The sequence below is a fragment of the Manis javanica genome, chromosome 6, assembly GCF_040802235.1.
Source record: "Manis javanica isolate MJ-LG chromosome 6, MJ_LKY, whole genome shotgun sequence".
Lineage (NCBI taxonomy): Eukaryota > Metazoa > Chordata > Mammalia > Pholidota > Manidae > Manis > Manis javanica.
In genome coordinates, this window is record NC_133161.1 from 86,457,250 (window position 1) to 86,477,551 (window position 20,302).

At 36.7% G+C, this 20,302-nt stretch overlaps 1 protein-coding gene across 5 annotated transcripts in view; it reads left to right on the forward strand.

The window, feature by feature from the left end:
• The window catches only part of FAM185A (family with sequence similarity 185 member A), a 170,543-nt gene that overhangs the window by 146,531 nt on the left and 3,710 nt on the right, over positions 1-20,302 (forward strand). Inside the window, exon 11 of one of the 5 annotated variants that reach the window (XM_037012766.2) lies at positions 7,943-8,098. The exons of 2 other annotated variants lie outside the window; for them this stretch is intronic. In XM_037012766.2, the coding sequence (XP_036868661.2) occupies positions 7,943-8,035 (93 nt within the window). In that variant the 3' untranslated portion in view covers positions 8,036-8,098. Of the gene's footprint in view, positions 1-7,942; positions 8,099-20,302 lie in introns of those variants that run through there. 2 more of the 5 variants (XM_073238972.1, XM_037012762.2) reach the window with 2 other exon arrangements.

A 20,302-nucleotide genomic window follows, 5' to 3' on the forward strand; every position in this document is an offset into this window, starting at 1 on the left:
GCCATCAATTTATAGATAAACTCATCTATCACTATTACAAAAACAATATTCCTAAAGTTGCCTTTTAATCTAATAATTTAAGAAAAATAATTGTTCTCCCTATTGTTTACAACATGGAAAATGATTCTATTACAGAAAACAATAGAAGTCATTGAACTGTTTTGAACACTTTTTTTTACCTCGTTAGAGATGTGTGTTCCAGAGAGATCTACTGGCACCAAGGAAAAGATGTTTATCATATATTCGATTCCTAGGTCAGTCAAATGTTCACAGTTCTGTAAACTCAAATAGTTTAAATTAGCGCATCTGAAAGAAAACAGCATGAATAATTAATTTTAGCTTTTAATCACAGTAGCAATTTCTTCATATAAAAACTATTTGGGGAATGTAAATGGTATTGAAGTAAGGTTTTCCTTTTCTCAGCATAAAAGTAAGCTTAAAAGTGGGAAACAATTTGGCATTACAGAGTTGGATAAAAGGGAGGTGGATTTTATATAAAACATTCTGTGATTTTGTTTCATACTGCAGTTTCTGATAAGTTTTTTGTATGCACTGCAATTTCTTACCAGAAATTGCAGTGCATACAAAAACTATTATATAAGTACTATAACCACTAAAAGTGAATGACCACTGAAAGTGCAAGGTTAAGTTTCTCACTTACCCCTTACAAGTTTGCTACAGGAATTGGACTTGACCCCTAGTGTACTCAAGACCTCTGACAAGATGGAGCAAGGATAAACCCACCAGCTAGAATATCCCCACCTATAATATATAATATTAATATAATATACTTATATATCCTATAGTAATAGAATACTATCTCTATGTCAAACATTTACTTCAGCATTTTCCAAGGAATATTCTAGCTGGGATATTCACACACAACAACCCTACAAGTGAGTGTACAGATGGAAAGAGCCTTGGGAGTAGTATAAGCTGATTGCTGGCATCTTACACCCTCTGTTTGGTCAGGTCTGCAAAGAGCGGAGCAGTACAGGCGGGTTTTCCCGCATCAGGTGAATGGGCCATAGTAAGTGGATGCCTGCTGTGTCCATCAACTCACCATCTCTAACATGGGAGGGGGATTGTGCCAGGACCTGGGAAGGCAAGTAAGGCCCTGGTGGGTGGGTGGGGTAATGGGAGGGGCATTTAGGAGGAGGGGAGTCCGAAAAACAACTGATCAACTTCTCTATTGGCATACACCAGGGGGGAAATCAAATAAGTAGTATAAAACTGTATACTTTTCCAAAATTAATTCATATATTTAGCACAATTTCAATTAATATCTCAATAGGATCTTTTTCTCAAATGTGACAAAATTCATTGAAAGATATTTTCACTAACAAGAAAACAAAATACAGCATAGGATTTGTAAGACATGAAAAAGCATATCTCTGAAGATGATTTTAACAAGAAAATGCAAAATCATTAGAACATACTGAACAATATGAAGGAGGAGTAGAGTTAATAAAGAGCAACCTGGCTGAAACAAAACTAAAGAGTCTAAGATGCATTCTGCGATGAAAAGGTGGCCACCTGAGATAAGAACAGATGACAAAGAAGCTAAAAATTCAATGATAAGAATAATAATCTAACCCAAGTCTTCAAAACCAAAATTTACCCTTGAAAACTAAATTAGTAAGTAGAAGGAATATCTAAAAAAGTTCCTTTGGAATACAGAAGATAAGGATAAAGAATTAAAAATAAATGAGATGAAAAATAGAAAATTAGGATTCAGTCTTTAAGTAAAGAGGGTTCTTGAGAAAGATACAAAGGTAAAAACAAAACAATAATCAGAGATATACAAAAGCTTTTAAAATAGCAAAGCAATCTATACATTAAAAAAGAGAAAATAAAAACAAAAAGGCAAAAAAAGTACAAATAGTAGAACAAAGAAGAAACAAAAGAAGCCAAATATATGAATTTTATAATAATGATAAATATACACAAATTGAAAATAGTCCCTATTAAAAAAGACAGAGATTCTCAAATTGGTTTAACAAACAAAATCCAAATTATAAGTAGTCTAAAAGAAACACATTTCAAATAAAATGACAAAAACAACAAAAAGAAATTGCAAAGATGTATTAGACAAATTCAATAAAATTAATTTAGGAGTGGCAATTTTACACTGAGTCAAAATACTGTGCTAGTAAAAATATTAAACAAGACTAACAGGGTAGTTTTATATTGATTAAAGGTACCACCCGCAGTGAAGGTAATATGATTGGATATAGATTCTTGGGATTATATTCTTCCCCTCTTGAAATTGTGAAAATGAAATGGAATAGTAATATAGCAATTTAAATATATATATATCTATGTTATAAAAAAAATCAGACTGATCTTGGATTTCTGCTGTGCAACAGAAATGCCAACTACATATGTGCATATATTTTAATATAGCAATATAAAGAGTAATATAAATATCAACTACAAGTATATTTTCTGTTAGAGAGACCAAAGTGAGTCTTATCTTTTTTGGTGGTTTTAATCATGAATTATTATGTAAATATAAATACAAAACAAAGCAAAAATAATTAAAATTCAAAAAGAATGTAATTAAGGTAAAATTTTGTAGTAGAGTCAGCTTTTGACAAAAAAAGGGCACAAACATGTGAATACTGTAACTAAGTTCCATGGAATATTTAAAGATAATTCAACATAGTCAGCAATACAGCCATCTTCCCCATCATTCATACCCCTAAATAAAAACTCTCAATTCCAAAAGAATGAAATTGTGCAGGCCATATTTTTGTACCATGATCTCATACAACTAAAAATTAATAACAAAATGATAATCAGATATAAACTACTTGAAACTTTGAGTACATATTCAATAACTCAAAGAGAAAATCAAAAAATATAAAACTTTATTTTTCCAAAATTCACATATATATTCAACACAGTTTCTTTCTTTTTTTTAAAATTTTGTTATCATTAATATACAATCACTTGAGCAACATTGTGGTTACTAGACTCCCCCATATATCAAGTCCCCCCCACATACCCCATTACAGTCACTGTCCATCAGCATAGTAAGATGCTATAGAATCACTACTTGTCTTCTCTGTGCTATATTGCCTTCTCCAGGCTGCATCCCCCACATTATGTGTGTTAATCATAATGCCCACATTCTCCCTCCCTTCTCCCTCCCTTCTCCCTCCCTTCCCACCCACCCTCCCCAGTCCCTTTCCCTTTGGTAACTGTTAGTCCATTCTTGGGTTCTGTGAGTCTGCTGCTGTTTTGTTCCTTCGTTTTTGCCTTGTTCTTATGCTCCACAGATGAGTGAAATCATTTGGTACTTGTCTTTATCCACCTGGTTTATTTCACTGAGCATAATATCCTCTAGCTCCATCCATGTTGTTGCAAATGGTAGGATTTGCTTTCTTTTTATGGCTGAATAATATTCCATTGCTTATATGTAGTACATCTTTATTCATCTGCTAATGGACACTTAGGTTGCTTCCATATCTTGACTATTGTAAATAGTGCTGTTATTAACATAGGGGTGCATATGTCTTTTTGTTTAACACAGTTTCTTAATTGGATTATAATTTAACACAATATCTTAATATAATTTTTTCTGAAATGTGACAAAATTATTCTAAATTCCATTTGAAAGAATAAACTGACAAAAATATCTAACTTAAAAGAAGACTACTAATAAGAAGAATCTCATATTAAAATGTTTTGTAAAGCAATAGTAATAACAGATAACATTTATTGAGTGTTTATTATGTGTTAGGAACTATTCTAAACACATTGCATGAATTAATTAACCATATTGCATTAATTATTTGATCCTCAGAACAATCCTAAGTATATACTCTTATTTTCCCCATTTTACAGATAAAATATTGTGCAAGATTAGCTAGAAAGACAGGTAAATGAATCAAACAGAAAAGATAGTCTAGAAACAAACATACACACACACATATACTCACATAGTGTGTATGTATATTTGTGTATGTGCATATGTATGTATGTATATATAAATTTATATTATAATCCAGAAGGCATCAAGAGTCAACAGAAGAGGATTATTCAGGTTAACAGTCCACATTAATTGGTTATTGCAATTTGTCCCAAACCTGGTTGTGATAAAAAATCTATACTTTTAAAAAAAATAGACAAGCTGGGGTTCAATCCCTAAATGCTCAGATTCAAGAGTTCTGGAGTGGGACTTGGGCACATGCAATTTTATTCAGCTTCTCAGGTGATTCTGATGCCCTGGAATTTTTTACTTTTAAATCATACCTGTGTTTTCAATTTATCTTTTTGTTACTGATTTCTAATTAATTGCATTGTATAGTGAGAGAATAAAAGTTGCTGATACCAATAATTAGAAAGTTGTGGGAACTTACTTTAAAACTCTGTCCACAATCCATTTTTGAAAGGATTGATATATAGTTAAGAAAATGTATGTTGCTTGACTCCCAAACTTACTGTTTTCAGCATATCTCTTAAACTTTTAAAATCAAATCTGAAACTCGCGTACAACTAAACCTTTTCTATCTTTTCTCCCATGATACACTCTCATATTTTTCATTTCTTTTTTTTCACCCTGCTGTCATGGAAGAGATTATCTTCCAGCTCTGTACTCTTTTCAGTGAGTTTTTACCTGCTTATGAGCAATCCATTGAGTTTATTTCAATAAGTGTATTTTTTATTTCTAAAAGTTAGGGTTTTTTTCAAATAATCTAGCTATTTTTATCATATTTTGTTTCTGCTTGTATTTCTGATTCTATAACTGAGTTCTTCAAACATTTCATACATAGTTACTTAATATTCTACATATAGTAATTCTGATATCTGAATACTGGAGGTCAAATTTATTTTGCTGTTTCTGATGACACCTTCTCATGGTGACTCTTTCTCATGGTGACTCCTATCTTTGTATATTTGACAATCTTTAATTGTGAGCTCCTATATTTAATCTGAATCTATAGGAATCCTAGAGGCCTAAATAGAAAATATTTTCCTCCAGAGAAGTTTAGAGCTAACTTCTTCTAGGAGCCTGAATGCTATAAACCTAAGACCACTTTGTCCCTCTAGAAGAGGTCCAGACAATGTTAGAAACGTCTGTTGCTGCTTCCCTATCTTGAGTCTTGTTCAAAAGTTCTTTAGTGGCAATGTTGTCATGAACAATGATGCTCAGAGCAGCAATACCTTATATGTTTGCTTACCATTCAGTGTTCATCTCAGAGGATCTGTTCATTGAGAGGGTGGTACAGAATCAGGATATTGGATATTGGATATTTCTCATTTTTTGTGGGCTCAATAATGTATTGACAGTATGTTTCATCAAAGATCTAAATTGTGGCAAAGAGTCCCTTTGAAGTGTTTTTTAAACTAAATCCTGGGAATAGAAAACTTTCATTTATTTTAAAGTTAGTTAACATGCAGAAGCCTGTGTTAATTAAAAGAATGAAATTCAATTGATTTTCACATATTAATACAGATATGATTAGCTGTTATATACACACATATGCACATACAGTGTGTGTGTGTGTGTGTGTGTGTGTGTGTGTTTATCTGTTCTTTATCACTATGAAACAAATTAACTCAAACTTTGTGGCTCATATAGAAACATTTATTATCCTCCAATTTCTGGGTCTCAGGAATTTGGCAGTAGAGTAGCTGAGTTGTTCTAGCCCAGGGTCTTTCATGAACTTGCAATCAAGATGCCAGCTGGTCTTGGGTGTGAACATTTTAAAATATTAGGAAAAAAAGATTCCAGCTAGGACTTCAGTCATCTGAAGGCTTGACAGATTGGTGGGTTCTCTTCCAAGTTCACTCATGTGGCTGTTGGCACAGGACCACAGTTCCTTTTGCTGGCTATTCACCAAAGGCCTCATTTCCTAATCCAGGTTTTCTCCATCTCAAATTCTACGTTTCCTCCCCTCCCAGACCCATGGTGTCTCCCAATTTTAATAACAGGGAACATGAGATAAGATTTTGTGTGACTTAGCTTATTAATTCTGTCTTGTCATTCACCGTGGGCCAAATGCTCTTTTATCATTGTCTTGCCAATGGGTTTCAGCCTCGGACAAGTTCACTATGAATTCAATGAGACCAAAGAAATGACAGTGGAACATTCTTGGGATGAAAAGGTTTATACTCAAGTTTATTCCCATGATGGCAGGTCAACCACTAGAATCACTGAGAGCGAGTCTTCATGCAGCAAGTCAGTCTCTGCCTCTGGGCCTCTCTGCCCGCACAGCCGTCTCAGTGTCTGTCCTCGGCGCTGCCACCACTCCAGTCTCATCTCTGCTCTCCTGTAACCTTGCAGCCATGCCACTGTGTCACCCAGAGCACTGGGAGGAGCTTCCTTATAAAGAGTCAATAACAACGTACGAATTGCCCATGCATGTGTAGTGAGCTAGTTGATCAGGGACAGGTAAGAATCCTGGCCATAGGAACTTTCATTATATCCAGTCATCATCTAGCCCTATAAGATTGTAAGAAATCTACATAGGCAAGAGGCTGAGCTATCCATAGGGGAAGAGGTTTCAAAAAGAATCTGATCCTTGCCCACCTGATAATCCTATGTTAGATGCCCAGTAGTAGTCCAGCTGAAGAAAGGGTTTCAGTAAGAACTTGCCATCCGTCCATCTACCAGTGCCCAAAAGGAAACCCTTCAGCAAGATTGATTGATTCATTCTAAGCAAGTCAGAAAGTCACTTGGGAAAAGGACCTGTGAACCGAACTAGCTGTGAGAGCCTTCACTAGGAAAAGTAGCACATAACTGTTCCTGTGAATTAATTTTACAAACGCCAGTGATTCCACATATCCTGAGCTTCCCCTGACAATCTCCCTATTGCCCCTGTGTAACCAGTCTGGCTTGGGTGCCCCTCCTTGTGCTACCACAGAACCCTGGACTTACCTCCACTTGAGCTCCTGACTTTTCATGTTTGTTCCGCTAACCAATGAGCTCTTAAGGAGGGGGTCTTGCACACTTTAGATAATCAATGTTTCTTGAATGTATGGCTGAATGACTCATTACCTTACACAATTTGCCAAATTTATCACAGTTAGTTGTTTCAAAGGTGAGAGTGATTTGAGGCTACCCTTTGTAATTGCCTTGCGGTCTGCCATGTAAATGTGACTGATATTTGGATAATGTTTGTCTATAAATTTGAAGCATGCATCAGTAATCCTTTTATTTCCTATTTAAAAGAAACAAAAAAGAAGAAAAGTATTGTGTTTGTACCACAAGAGTTAAAGTAAAAAGTAATGTTGAACCACATTTTTAATATCACAGACCTTCAAATCGGATCTTTCTGAGGCTACAAGTAGAAAGAGCTTTGAATGCACAATCAGAGATGCGTGGTGCACCAATGAAAATGACTGATGTAATACGAGAGCACTTTTCAACTAGAACCTTTAGAAGAAAAAAATAAATATGATTAAATTAGCCATAGTATATAGAACAGGCTTAGCAAAGTAATGAGGTCATTTTTTTCTCTCAATATTTTCAGAAACAGACACATTAACTATTAAATTTTTCCTAGTTTCAAAGAAAGTGGGACTATTTTCCCAATATATATTTTAATAACTTGAGTAATGCAGAAGAGTCAGAATTAAATCATGTTATGAAAGTATGGGAATACATGAGAAAATAGAATGCTTACAAAAAATCACTACATTTAAAAGCTTGACATGAAGAACTAAAAGTTTATGCTCAGGCTACAGTATCACTGAATCAAAAGAATCCTAATTATGAAACAAAGTTTCTTAGGATACTTAAGCGTTCAAACGTTCCTGTGTGTGTGTGTGTGTGTGTGTGTGTGTGTAAATTTTTAAATGATTTTCTTACTATAAAAAAACAACTAAAATGAAAACTCCATTCATATTTTTCAATGATTCAAGCCCCTAGAAAATGTTCTCATTTATTGGGACTGAAAAATGTACTTTCCAATTACTTACTTTTACACAGTTATCTGTCAGAGTGGGCATGTCATTGATGGTCAGATGCATAATTCCAGTGCAGCTGTTTGCCATGTTCCTGAAGCCTTGGACTGAAATCTGAATTGTACAGAGCAGACGAAAATGATGAAAGAGCCCATTAGCATGACATCTAATAAAACTCTAAAGTAGCAATAGCCAAAGGTATGTCACAGTTTCATTACTGTTTTAAAATTAAAACCAAAAAATATGGAAAATGTAAGAGGGAAAGAAAGAGTGTAATCTTGATTTCTTTACCTTTTTTTATATGTACGTATCATGAAATGATCACCACAATAAGTCTGTTTAACTTAATATTTAATTTTTAATTCATGTAACATAAAATTAATCACTTAAGTGAGTTATTTAACCATTCATAATTTTGTGCAACCACAATCAGCAGCCTTAAGATCTTATTGTTGCCCTTAACATTGTCAAATTGAAACAGAAACCTCTATGCCCTTAAAGTTCCAATCCCCAATATTTAATTAAGGAACTTGTTTCCTAAAATTGAATAACTAAATTGGTAGAGGAAACATTCCACTCTTTAATGCATGTATATACTATTTAACTTGCATACTTTGTGAGAAATCATGGTTTCCAACACTGAGTTCTCACAAAGTGAATGTGATATATTATGAAAAGTCTCAGCTTAATTGACTCCACACACAAAATGATATGCTGGAAAGTGGCTGGAGGTGGAAACAGTCGAAGAGGCAGGCTATTGTGGAGATCGGACTTCTCCTATAGACTGAGGTAGCCTCCAGGAGATAAGGCCACAGAGGCTCAGGTCCCTTGATGGATTTTCTCCAGATTACAAATCGATGGACCAAGAATACAGATGGTCAAACTCACAATCCAGTGCTCCTGAGTAACATTCTTCAATAATAACAGCCAGTTCAGCTGTCCCACCCCAGTTTCCAGAGTTCTTTAATCCATCCCAGCTTTCCAAATTTCCTCTCCAGCCAGAAAGACACCTCACTTTTCTATACCCAGTGGACCTCTCTGCACTTTTATCTGACCTTATACTCCCCCTGCCTCTTTCTTATTTTATCCAATGAAGCCTTAACTATTCAAGTTCCAATGACTCCAAGCCCTATCCTGGTACTTCCCTGTTCTTTCTCTTATAAATCTATAACTGTTTTAGCCCATTACTCTTTTCTATAATCTGCATGTCTTATTTTCTTCAGAGAGATGATTTTATACTCTTTTAAAAAATTTCTTACAGTGTTGGACAACTGTTAGGGGCTGAATGAATTAAATTTAGGAATAAGATGAAGTCTGAGAAAGGATACAGAATTTGGCTGCAGACAAGATTGGAACTGATTCCAAGTTGAAGGTAAAGCACAAGCACGAAGGTAAAACAGTAGGAGCACTGGGCCTGGGTGAAGTGGCAAGCTGACCCTCGGGATGAGTAACAAACGTTTACTAGGTAAGGACGGGGGAAGTTAATGGCAGACCCATAACACATGAATGAGGTACTTTTTATTTTAATGCATGGATTATTGAATAATTTTCCATAAGTACTGCCAGAGCAATGTCCAGGAGAGATGAATGAACATTAAAAATCTGGAGAACAGATGAGGAAGGGAAAATTCTGGGCTTGGAGTCAGCAGAGCTGAGTTTGAGTCTGGTTTTGCCTCTCTCTCACTTGTAATAAAAGGCAACTCAACCTCTGATGCTTTGTTTTCTCATCTATAAAATGGGTATATAATACTTGTTTTAGGAGATTCTTGAGAAAAGTAAATGGGGTAATGTATATAAAAGTGGTTAGTTAGCACAGTGTCTAGCATGTAATGTTGGGTGCCAGTTTTCCCATTACTGTTCTTTTGGGTGCTTTGTTTTCTCATAGAAAATGAAAGATGCAAGAACTAGAGCTAGAGAGCCTTGAGAGAGCATTCTATTGCATCCCTCACTGCAAACATAAATTCATAGAAGTTGCATGATCAGAGAACAGGTTCCTTATCTATTCCTCACTGTGTGTCCCCAGTGCTGGACATAGTGTCAAACACAGAGTGGGTATCTTAACATGGTATAATATTTTGCTTTTTTTCTTAGGAATTTTAAATTTCAGGCTTATATCCTCATTATTTATTATATATATATTATTATATATTCCACAAATCTCCGTAAGTGCTAAATAAACGAATGAATGGTCTTGACTCACATAATCAGTGGCAGAGCCAAGCCTAGAGGCCACCTCTCCCCACTATGACACACAACTGCAGGGATGGGAACTGTTTTTTTTACAACACTTCTAAATTCTCGCTCTTTATCTGAGAGTCCAGTCCATTACCCTAGCACTGGGATCTCCAATGGCTTCCCCTAAACAAATTAAAAAAATTTTTTTTCTCTCTTGCTGTCTTGGAAACACGTTCATGACAAGATTTTCTGAACAAGAGAAAGAATGATAGCAGTAATCAGCCACAGCTGAGTGATTCTTTGCACTGCAGCCAAAAACTTGGTGCTATCAGCCAGTAAGATTGTATCCAGAAAAGTGGGGAGGGAGAGATTTCTCAGAGAGCTTTTTAGTTTTATCCTGGCATGTAATGCTTAGTTCTCAACACAGTTTACTTTAGAATATCCAAAAAGATACTTGGTTAGTATTTTATGACTCAGATATTCATGCCAGAAACTTTTAGGCCAACCAACTATTAGTTGTCCTTTCTCTACACTGAAATAATGGGGATATAACCCTGAAATTAAAAACTCCTCTCCAAGGGAAAAAGCAAAATATTTTAACCATCTTAAAATACCAGGCCTCACTGCAGCTGTTACATATGCATTTTCTGTGTAAGACTTGGGATCTGATCACTCTTCGTTTAGCTGTGAGGTGATTTTGGCTTCAATTTTGACACCAACTGGAGCTCTGCCACTCTGCTAGTTAAGCTCCCATTGGTTAGGAAGTTGGCCACACCAGTGGTGTTTCAATCTCAAGTCCTAGCAGACAGCTACTGCTGCCGATAGGAGCAGAGGATCTTTGTTGATTACAGGAAAATTCTCTCCAGCTGCCTCTGGGCTCCAGCACCTCAGGGCAGCACTGTCTGTGAAGGGATGAGTTGTTGGTGAGCCATACAAAATGAAGACCGAAGTGCTGAGCACCAAGGACTAGCTGAGATCCCTCTTTGCCACTCCAAGGTGGTAAAAAGAAAGAATGGACTTAACCTTGGTGAGGATAACATCTTACCAAGCTTCCACTTCCTACTCTTTATAACATTTCTCTGTCTCAGCTCAGCAACACAGAAAAGAGATATATGTAGGGTCAGACCCTCTGTGACCTCTAGAAATATCCATCTTAGGTACACATGGCCCAAGTTGTGTTCCTGTACCATTTTCAGCTGCTTCTCTCATCCTAACAGTGCTGTAACCAATGACTAATGGGTAATGTGATGACTTTAGTCATATCCATATATCCTTCATGACCTCTTGGGGACCTCAGAGAAGCCTGGCTTTAGCAAGGAGAATGAATTGTTGGGGAGAAAGACAAAGATTTGTCCCAAAACATTATAGAACATTGTTTTATTGCATTTGGAGGTGCCACACAAGCATCTTCACCAGCAATACTTCCCAGGGTCTGTGCTAGGATGGCTTGACAGGCTTTCAAACATATTCTCTGTGGTAGCAGGAAGAGAGTCCTGGTTAGTATCCCTTCTGAGGTCCTGCCAATTCTCTTTCTTTGGATTATTCTGTACTTTCCAGTCTATATATTCTCCATGGCCACCCCCGACCCTGTGTTTGCTGATTCACTTCTTCCAGATAGCCCACCACAATCACTTCAGGTAGGGCTATTTTTTCCTCTTACATCTCAGAGCACCAAAGACCATAGCCCTCACTTTGTATTTTATATTTTCTGCCTTATATAATAATTATCTGTGCACATATCTAATATTCCTGCTAAGGAGCACAGACAGCATCTTATCCATCATGTCCTTTACAGTACAATACAATGCTTGGTGCAGAGTACAATGCAACAAAAGTTTGTTAATAGACCAAGTAGTTGTTGAATAAATTAATTGAATGTAAATTAGAATTTAGTAGTTCCAAAGGGGTGTGGGGTGGAATAGTCAAAATGGTCATTTGTTAAATATTGCCATATTATCTAAAAACATTGGAAAACCAAACGTGAAAAAAAAAATTTCATTTTCCAATGTGAGTGAGGCACTCGAACACAAGATTAGTGAGGCCAAAGATGCCAGGATGGCAGGCATGCACGCCAACTCTGTGCTCTCACCACACAATGACTCAGAGCTGCGATCTGCAAAAGCAGGCTGAGCCTCCCTAAAGTTCACCATTCTTGTCTGGAGTACACCATCTTGCTCTTTTCCTCACCCAATAGCCAAATCACAGCTTTCTCTACATTATAATGGAGCTTCATCTCCTTCTAACTGAATCACAGCCATAATACCTTTTTGTTACAACACAAGGATCCACAGAGCTACTTGCTTTGTCTATATTTCTTGAGCTAGATTGTGGCTTTATAGCTATAATTCTCATCACAGACTCACCCAAGTCCAAAGACCCAAGTAGAGCTTTTTGAAGAGTTCATGCAATTCTGTATGTAAATCACTTCTTAAGATAGGGAACAGAGAAGAAACTAAAGTAAGTATGGTTTTTCAGAAATCATTAAAAGTTTTTTCCAAACCTTTTTTCAGGAGTGGGAAACATGATCTCAGTCCCCTGAGACTCATCATTTTGTCATCTGATTCTTCAAGATCTAAAAATTGTTGCCAGATGTTTCATTTTTTTACTAAATGTAATAAATATCCTTATACATTTTGCCTACAAAGAGATTTCATTAAGCTATGGATGCTAAATAATAGGTGTTTTTATATTTATTTTTTATTTTCAGTATGGCTTGCATAAAATTATATTCAAACTAATGAGTATTACAACCACTTAAATTTATATGAGTCCTACCTACAAGAAACATAAAAAGAGTTCCATGAAAGCTTCTATTTTTTTTTCCAGTGCTGTTGAAGTGTGGTTCAGAAAGGACACAAAGTGTTCTTTACCTAGTGGGAAACTGAGGCACAGGAAGTGACCCAGAAAAGCAGAAATTGCACTGTGATTTTTCTGATTCATGACCATTAGAACTATTCCTTATTCACTATACCTAAGAGTACATATTTTTTTCAAATAGAAAAATGCAACAGTAATTGTTTATACCACATGTAGTATATAGCACTTTACAGTTTTACAGCTGATAGTCTCATGGTTAAGAGCCTGTCTTTCTTCAGAATTAGATGGATAAAGGTTCTGATCTTGGCTCCAGCACTTTCTGTGTGACCTTAGGCAAGTTACTTATCCTGCATTAGCATCCTTTTCAGAAGTGTGCAAAGCCAGCTTGTACTAGCTTACAAGAGCAGATTGTTAAATTTTTAGGAAGTCTGCAAGCCAGTTTTTAAACACAGCTAGTTTAAAAATTAAAACACATAAACTTAAAATTAGATAAATTATACTAACAAATTGTTAATAGTGAGTTCTCAAACTCATTACTTCCTAATTATTTTATTACATATTCCCATTATCTATGCTCTTAAGGATATTTGTTTATTGTACCTGTATGGCAAAAATATTAAATAATGATGCGCATCTTTAACTAAAACTGCATGTCTCTTCCCAACTCCCTGTTCAGTGGTTGCTTAAACAGGTTGTGGAAATTTACACCATGAAAATCAGCAGTCACTGCAAATCAGGCTTTCCCTGTTCTCCACAAGTTGGTAGTAGCACACCATTGTTCAGTTTCCACATCTCTAAAGTGGGAATAATGATACCTACCTCATGTGGTTATTTGTAAAGATTAAATGAAATAATTGTAAAGCACATACCTCATCACAAGCATGTAGTCAGTATTCAATTATTATTGCCTTCCATTAAGATACAAAATAAAGAAAAATGGCATTGAACAAGTATAAGTGAATTATGATTTTGAATTTGTTATGAATTCATTTTGGTACATAATCTGCTATTTACAACTGGTCTAACTGGTCACAAAACTTTTACTGTTCCAATCTCACCTTACTGATAAACTACCAAGTCTGTACCTCTACTCCCAGCTCTACTCCAAAGGCCAGACTTTCACTTTCAAGTAGTTCTTGTCATTGACACCCAGATAGATCAGAGGAAGCTCAAATCTGGCCTTTCCAAAATAAAATTCATTATTCTTTCCCCCAAGTATTTCTCCTTCTTTGGTTATTTGGTTAGCCACCATATAGAAGCACAAAATCCTAAAGCTGAAAGAGATCATCTAGCCCAACCTAGCCAGTCTACAGATGAGGAAACTGAAGCAGAAAAACCAAGTGACTGTCCAGGTTAGTGGTTAGTGTCATGGCAAGGACTAGATCCCAAGTCTCCAAACGCCAGTCTCAGGCTCCTATCACCATCCCAGTACTTTCTTCTGTATGGGAAGAGGGAGGGGTGGGAGGAAATCCTCTCCACTCTTGCTCTGCTTATGAAATCTCCATTCCATTTGGCTAGTATATTCACCCCCTGGATGTGCCTCTGTGGCTTTCTCCCACCTCCACCACAAAACCCAGGGGTGAACAAGTAAGACCTTCCATGATCTTTGCTTCTCTGAAAGAGGAGGTTGGGATTTATGTAGCCTAGACAGAACTGAAAGGACCTTAGAATCTTCCAGTTTGCTGTTTGCACAGACTACTTTTAAGACTCATGGGTTTCCGAGAGATTTTAACAGCACAAGAACTACTGCTAAACCATTATTGCATAGAGTATTCCTATGATTTGAGCATTTCTGGGATATTGTCCCTTTCATTTTATTGACTTGTGTGCAGTAACTATAAAATTATTGATGAAAAAACCTCCACTTTAGTATTTTAATTTCCTAAGTTATTTTCTCCCTGGAAATCTAAAGACATGTCAGACCCAACCCTTACCAAGAAAAAGATGGTCAGATCTTGCTCTAGCAAGTTACCAACTCTCAGCCACCTAACAGGCCTCCTTAGCTTCCACCTAAGTACTTGGCTAGCCATATTCTGAAATTGGCTGCAGTTTCCTTCATTCACTTATCAAACATTGATCAAAGCCCTACTGTGTGCCAGGGACTATATTATGTGCTAAGTATACATGTATAGTGATAAATAAGGCACCATTCTAAAGGAGCTCCCAATGGGGAGGAAAGCAAATAAGCAGATTGTTGAATACAGAGAATGCTGAGTGAAGGTGCAATGATAGAAGAATACACAGGAGGGATCATAACCCGGCTTGGGTTGGGGGAAAGGAGGGCTTCTTAGAGAAAGTTGTGGTTGAGCAGAAACTCAAAACATTTGTTAAAGTTAACCTGGGAAGTGGGACAGAGAAACCGTATGAAGGTGTCTAGGCAGAAGGCAAAAGGTGCGCCTAGTAAAATAACAGGCTGGAGGGGAGGCACAGAGGCAGAGACTCCTATTGCAAGTTCTCTTACTCTCTACCTTAACTATCTTAAATCTGAACATACAAATCTGCATCTCTGTCCAGACTCCCCACTCTTCATCCGGCTCCTTCTCTCACTCCATGTTCAGAGTTGATGGTTTCTGGGCATTTGGGTTTCAGCCTGAGATTGGCTGCACCCCAGTCTTCCTTCCCAACATAGCTGTGGTCATTCCAGGGCTGGCTTCCCACACAGTGCCGTAATCAGCTGTTACACATAGTTGGAGATAATATGAATCCGTAGGGAAAGTAGCCACCCAAAGAAAATATGAGCAGGAGAATCCTTGGAGTTATGCACGAATAGATCAGACTAAAGGAAAAACATAACTTAGTATCACTGTACTCCTAGTTGGCACTTTCTCATATACAAGTAAAGTAGTTTGTCCTATCCATTAACACTCATAATGCTACCCCTATTTTCTGTTTTGAGATTTTGAAACAAAAATATATTTTAGAGAAATCTGAAATGAACAGGAACTAATGTGGATCTCTTTGGAGCATTTCAGCAGATGCCTTTTTATCCATTTACTCATTCATCATGTGGGTCCGTCAGGAACAGACTAAAGGGAATGAAGAAGTCAGTGATACAGGTAGACGCAGAAGGAGTATTCCTGACAAAGGTAGAGCCAGTGCAAAAACCCTGAGGTGTTTCTGTGTTGAATGAACAGCATGGAAACCAGTGTGGCTAAAGCAGAGTTGGTAAGAGGGAGAATAGTAGGTGATGTCAGAAAGGCATTTGTGGGAGAAGACAGATAACATGGGTCCTGAAGGTTCCTTTACTGGATAAATAGGAAGCCCTGCCAGGTATTTGAGCAGAGGAAGCACATTGACTTCATTTTTTTAAAAATCCCTCTACATGCTGTGTTGAGAGGAGACTTAAAGGAGACAGAAGTGAAAGCAGAGAGGCCAGTAAGGAGGCTATCACAATAATCCAAGCAAGAGGTGACAGTGGCGTGGACTGGGTTGGTGGCTAAGGAGGTGGTGAGTAGTAGTCATATCCTGGATAGATTCTGAAGTAATAGTCAAATGGAGTGGAGGTAAGTGTGAGAGAAAGAGAAGAGTCAAGGATAACATATTAGTTTGACAGGTCTGCTGTAACCAAGTGCCGCAAATGGGACTTAAACCACAGAAAGTTGTTGTCTAGCAGTTCTGGAGGTACCAAGATCAAGGTGTCAGCAGGGCTGGTTCCTTCTGAAGTTGGCTCCTTCAGTGTGAGGGAAAGATAATGTTCAGGCCTCTCTCCTCAATTTATGGGTGGCCATCTTCATGATCACATGGTGCTCTCTTATATGCATCTGGGTTCAAATTTCCCCTTTTTATTAAGGACATCAATCATATTGGATTAAGGCCTACCATAATGAACTCATCTTAACTAATTATATCTGCAGTGACCCTGTTTCCAAATAAGATCACATTCTGAAGCAATAGGGGTTAAGGCTTTGACATTGGCATTTGGGGGAGAGGTACAATTCAGTATGAAACAGATTGACTAAGATTTTTGGCCTAAACAACTATAAACATGGAGCTGTTATTAACTGAGATAGAGAATGCTGAAGGTAGAGCAAAGAGTTATATTTTAGAGTAAGGATTTTTTTTAAGGTAAAAGAGTCGAATATTTGAGAGAGAAGTCTGAGTTGGAGATATATATCATATGTGTGTGTGCATACATGTACATATATTATTTCTCTCTATATATTAATTTCTCTCTATATATATTCCTTAATACATATATATACTCCTATAAGCATATACATGTATATATGTGTTTATACATATATAAACATATTCCTTTATATATGTATGTATATGTATGTGTGTGTATATACACATATATATATAATTATTTGGTATATATATATACACATATATATATACTACACTGCTGGTAGGAAAGTAAACAGTCATTATTGTAGGTGATATTTAAAGCCAAGATCTAGGTGAGATCACCAAGGGAGTGGGTGTAAGCTGAGAAGAAACGTGGACTAAGAACTGAACCATGGGGCCCTCTATGATTAAGGGGTTAGAGAGAAGAGGTCATTTAGGCACCTTAAGAAATATTGTCAGAAGTTGGGAAACAAAAGCAAAAATGAACAAGTGGGACTATATCAAACTAAAAAGGTTCTGTACAGCAAAGGATACCATCAGTAGAACAAAAAGACATCCTACAGTATGGGAGAATATATTCATAAATGACAGATCCAATAAAGGGTTGACATCCAAAATATATAAAGAGCCCACACACCTCAACAAACAAAAAGCAAATAATCCTATTAAAAGATGGGCACAGGATCTGAACAGACATTTCTCCAAGGAAGAAATTAAGATGGCCAACAGACGCATGAAATCATCATTGCTAATCATCAGGAAAATGAAAATTAAAACCACAATGAGATATCACCTCACACCAGTTAGGATGGCCAACATCCAAAAGACAAACAACAACAAATGCTGGCACGGATGTGGAGAAAGGGGAACCCTCCTACACTGCTGGTGGGAATGTAAACTAGTTCAACCATTGTGGAACGCAGTATGGAGGTTCCTCAAAAATTCAAAACAGAAATGCCATTTGACCCAGGAATTCCACTCCTAGGAATTTACCCTAAGAATGCAGCAGCCCAGTTTGAAAAAGACATATGCACTCCTATGTTTATCACAGCACTATTTACAATAGTCAAGAAATGGAAGCAACCTAAGTGTCCATCAGTAGATGAATGGATAAAGAAAATGTGGTACATATACACAATGGAATATTATTCAGCCATAAGAAGAAAACAAATCCTACCATTTGCAACAACATGGATGGAGCTAGAGAGTATTATGTTCAGTGAAATAAGCCAGGCGGAGAAAGACAAGTGTCAAATGATTTCACTCATCTGTGGAGTATAAGAACAAAGAGAAAACTGAAGGAACAAAACAGCAGCAGACTCACAGAACCCAAGAATGGACTAACAGTTACCAAAGGGAAAGGGATTGAGGAGGATGGGTGGGAAGGGAGGGATAAGGGGGGAAACGGGGCATTATGATTAGCACACATAATGTAGGGGGTTGGGGACATGGAGAAGGCAGTATATGCAGGGAAGACAAGTAATGATTCTATAGCATCTTACTACGCTGATGAACAGTGACTATAATGGGGTATGTCGGGGGGGCTTGATAATAGAGGGAGTCTAGTAACCATAATGTTGTTCAAGTAATTGTACATTAATGATATCAAAATATATATATATATATATATATTGTCAGAAGTAAGAAAAAGAGCAAGATCTATAGCACAGTATTGTTTATGAGAATTTGAAAATACACACAGCACCACAATATGAGAATGCAAAAATACATTCTTATAGTTTTATATTTATCCCCCACTTTTTGAAAGTTTGCATTACTCATTTACAAAAGCACTCATTAGTATCTATTTTCCCTAATTTAAAGAAATCCGGACTTTTACTTTTACGAAAAAAGGCAAAAAGAGAAAATAATGTTCAGCATTTGTTTTGCAGTGAGCCTTATTGAGGCAGTGTGCACCCCAAGCAGGGAGAATGGCGCCACCAAGTTCTTTCTCTGGGAATTACACTCAACATCTCGGCATCGAGCCACCATAGCTTTGAACTATGTCTGTGAGCATATGCTGTATCTCAATTTATTGTGTGCATTCGTTAGCAAGATGTGTCCTCAGCTATCAGAAAAGCCTAAGAAAGGTTATTTGTTGGGGTCTGAGAATGCTCAAAATTGATTCCAAATAAATAATGCTAATTGCTTCTTCGCCTTATGCCATTTCGGCTTCCAAAGGTTTTGCAAGACCACTATACTTTCAGATAGTGGGGGAAACCTGTGTATATGTGTGTATGTGTATGTATATTATATATATGTATGAAATGATGATGAAAGTGTGACATAAACTGAAGATTATGATTAAATTTGTTCTTGGTACCGGAATGCCAAAACAAAACAAGGTAAAACTAATATGAAATAAATTAGACATCCCTGGTCAGGTTTCTTCCCTCAAGTACTTTATCTTTCCTGTACATTACTGCAGAGAAAACACAATATTTTTAAACCTCTCTTCTTAGTTTCTTTTAGCAAAAATAATCATCAATATATGGGTTCTGAAAGCTTGATAAAAACACTTGAAAAGGGAGTTTAATGAAACTTGCTGTGGAAGTGAATATAAGATGATATAAATACTTGTTGCTTATTTTTGAGAAGGGAAGTGTACTTATCAGCATAGAAACCCATTCTAGGTTTGAATGTTGTCCTCTTAGCTCTCTCATAGTGCACTTTAATAATAGCATTGCTGTGAAAAATTATATGGGTAACTATGAGGAGTAAGTGTGGGGAGCTGCAGCATTAGATTTCCCACAGAAATTAAATCTAAATGAGATTTCTAAGTCATCAAAGTGTCATTAGGACTGACACAGCCAATTTAGGAAACTAACATTATCAACAAAAGCCAAGCATACATGTATTTCATTACCCAGCCATTCAACTCCTATGTGCATACCCAAGAAAAATATGTGCTATGTCCATCAAAGGGCATGTATGTGAATGTTCATAGGACTTTGTACACTTTTCTGTATGTATATTATTCTTTGACAAAACTTACCTCCAAAAAAGTCATTAGGGAATGTCTTTGGTAATTAGGTTCCAACTGTTAATGCCAGCAAAACAGGAAAGCAGATTTAAATCTGGCTTCTTGGATGTTAAGGATTAATTTGTGGTTAGTCACAAGCATGCTCAAAGCAACAAATTCAGATATATGGTAAAATACAAGCACGAGAAGAGCAGTGAGAAACCTTTACAACTTTCTTTCTTGGACCTTAGTTTTTTCCTTGAGTAAGATTCTCCATCAAGCTCAACCAGAAGTATTTTTGTTACCCCAACTAAAAGCTCAGTAGGATTCACAACCTCATCAGTTGTACCAGTCAGTTTC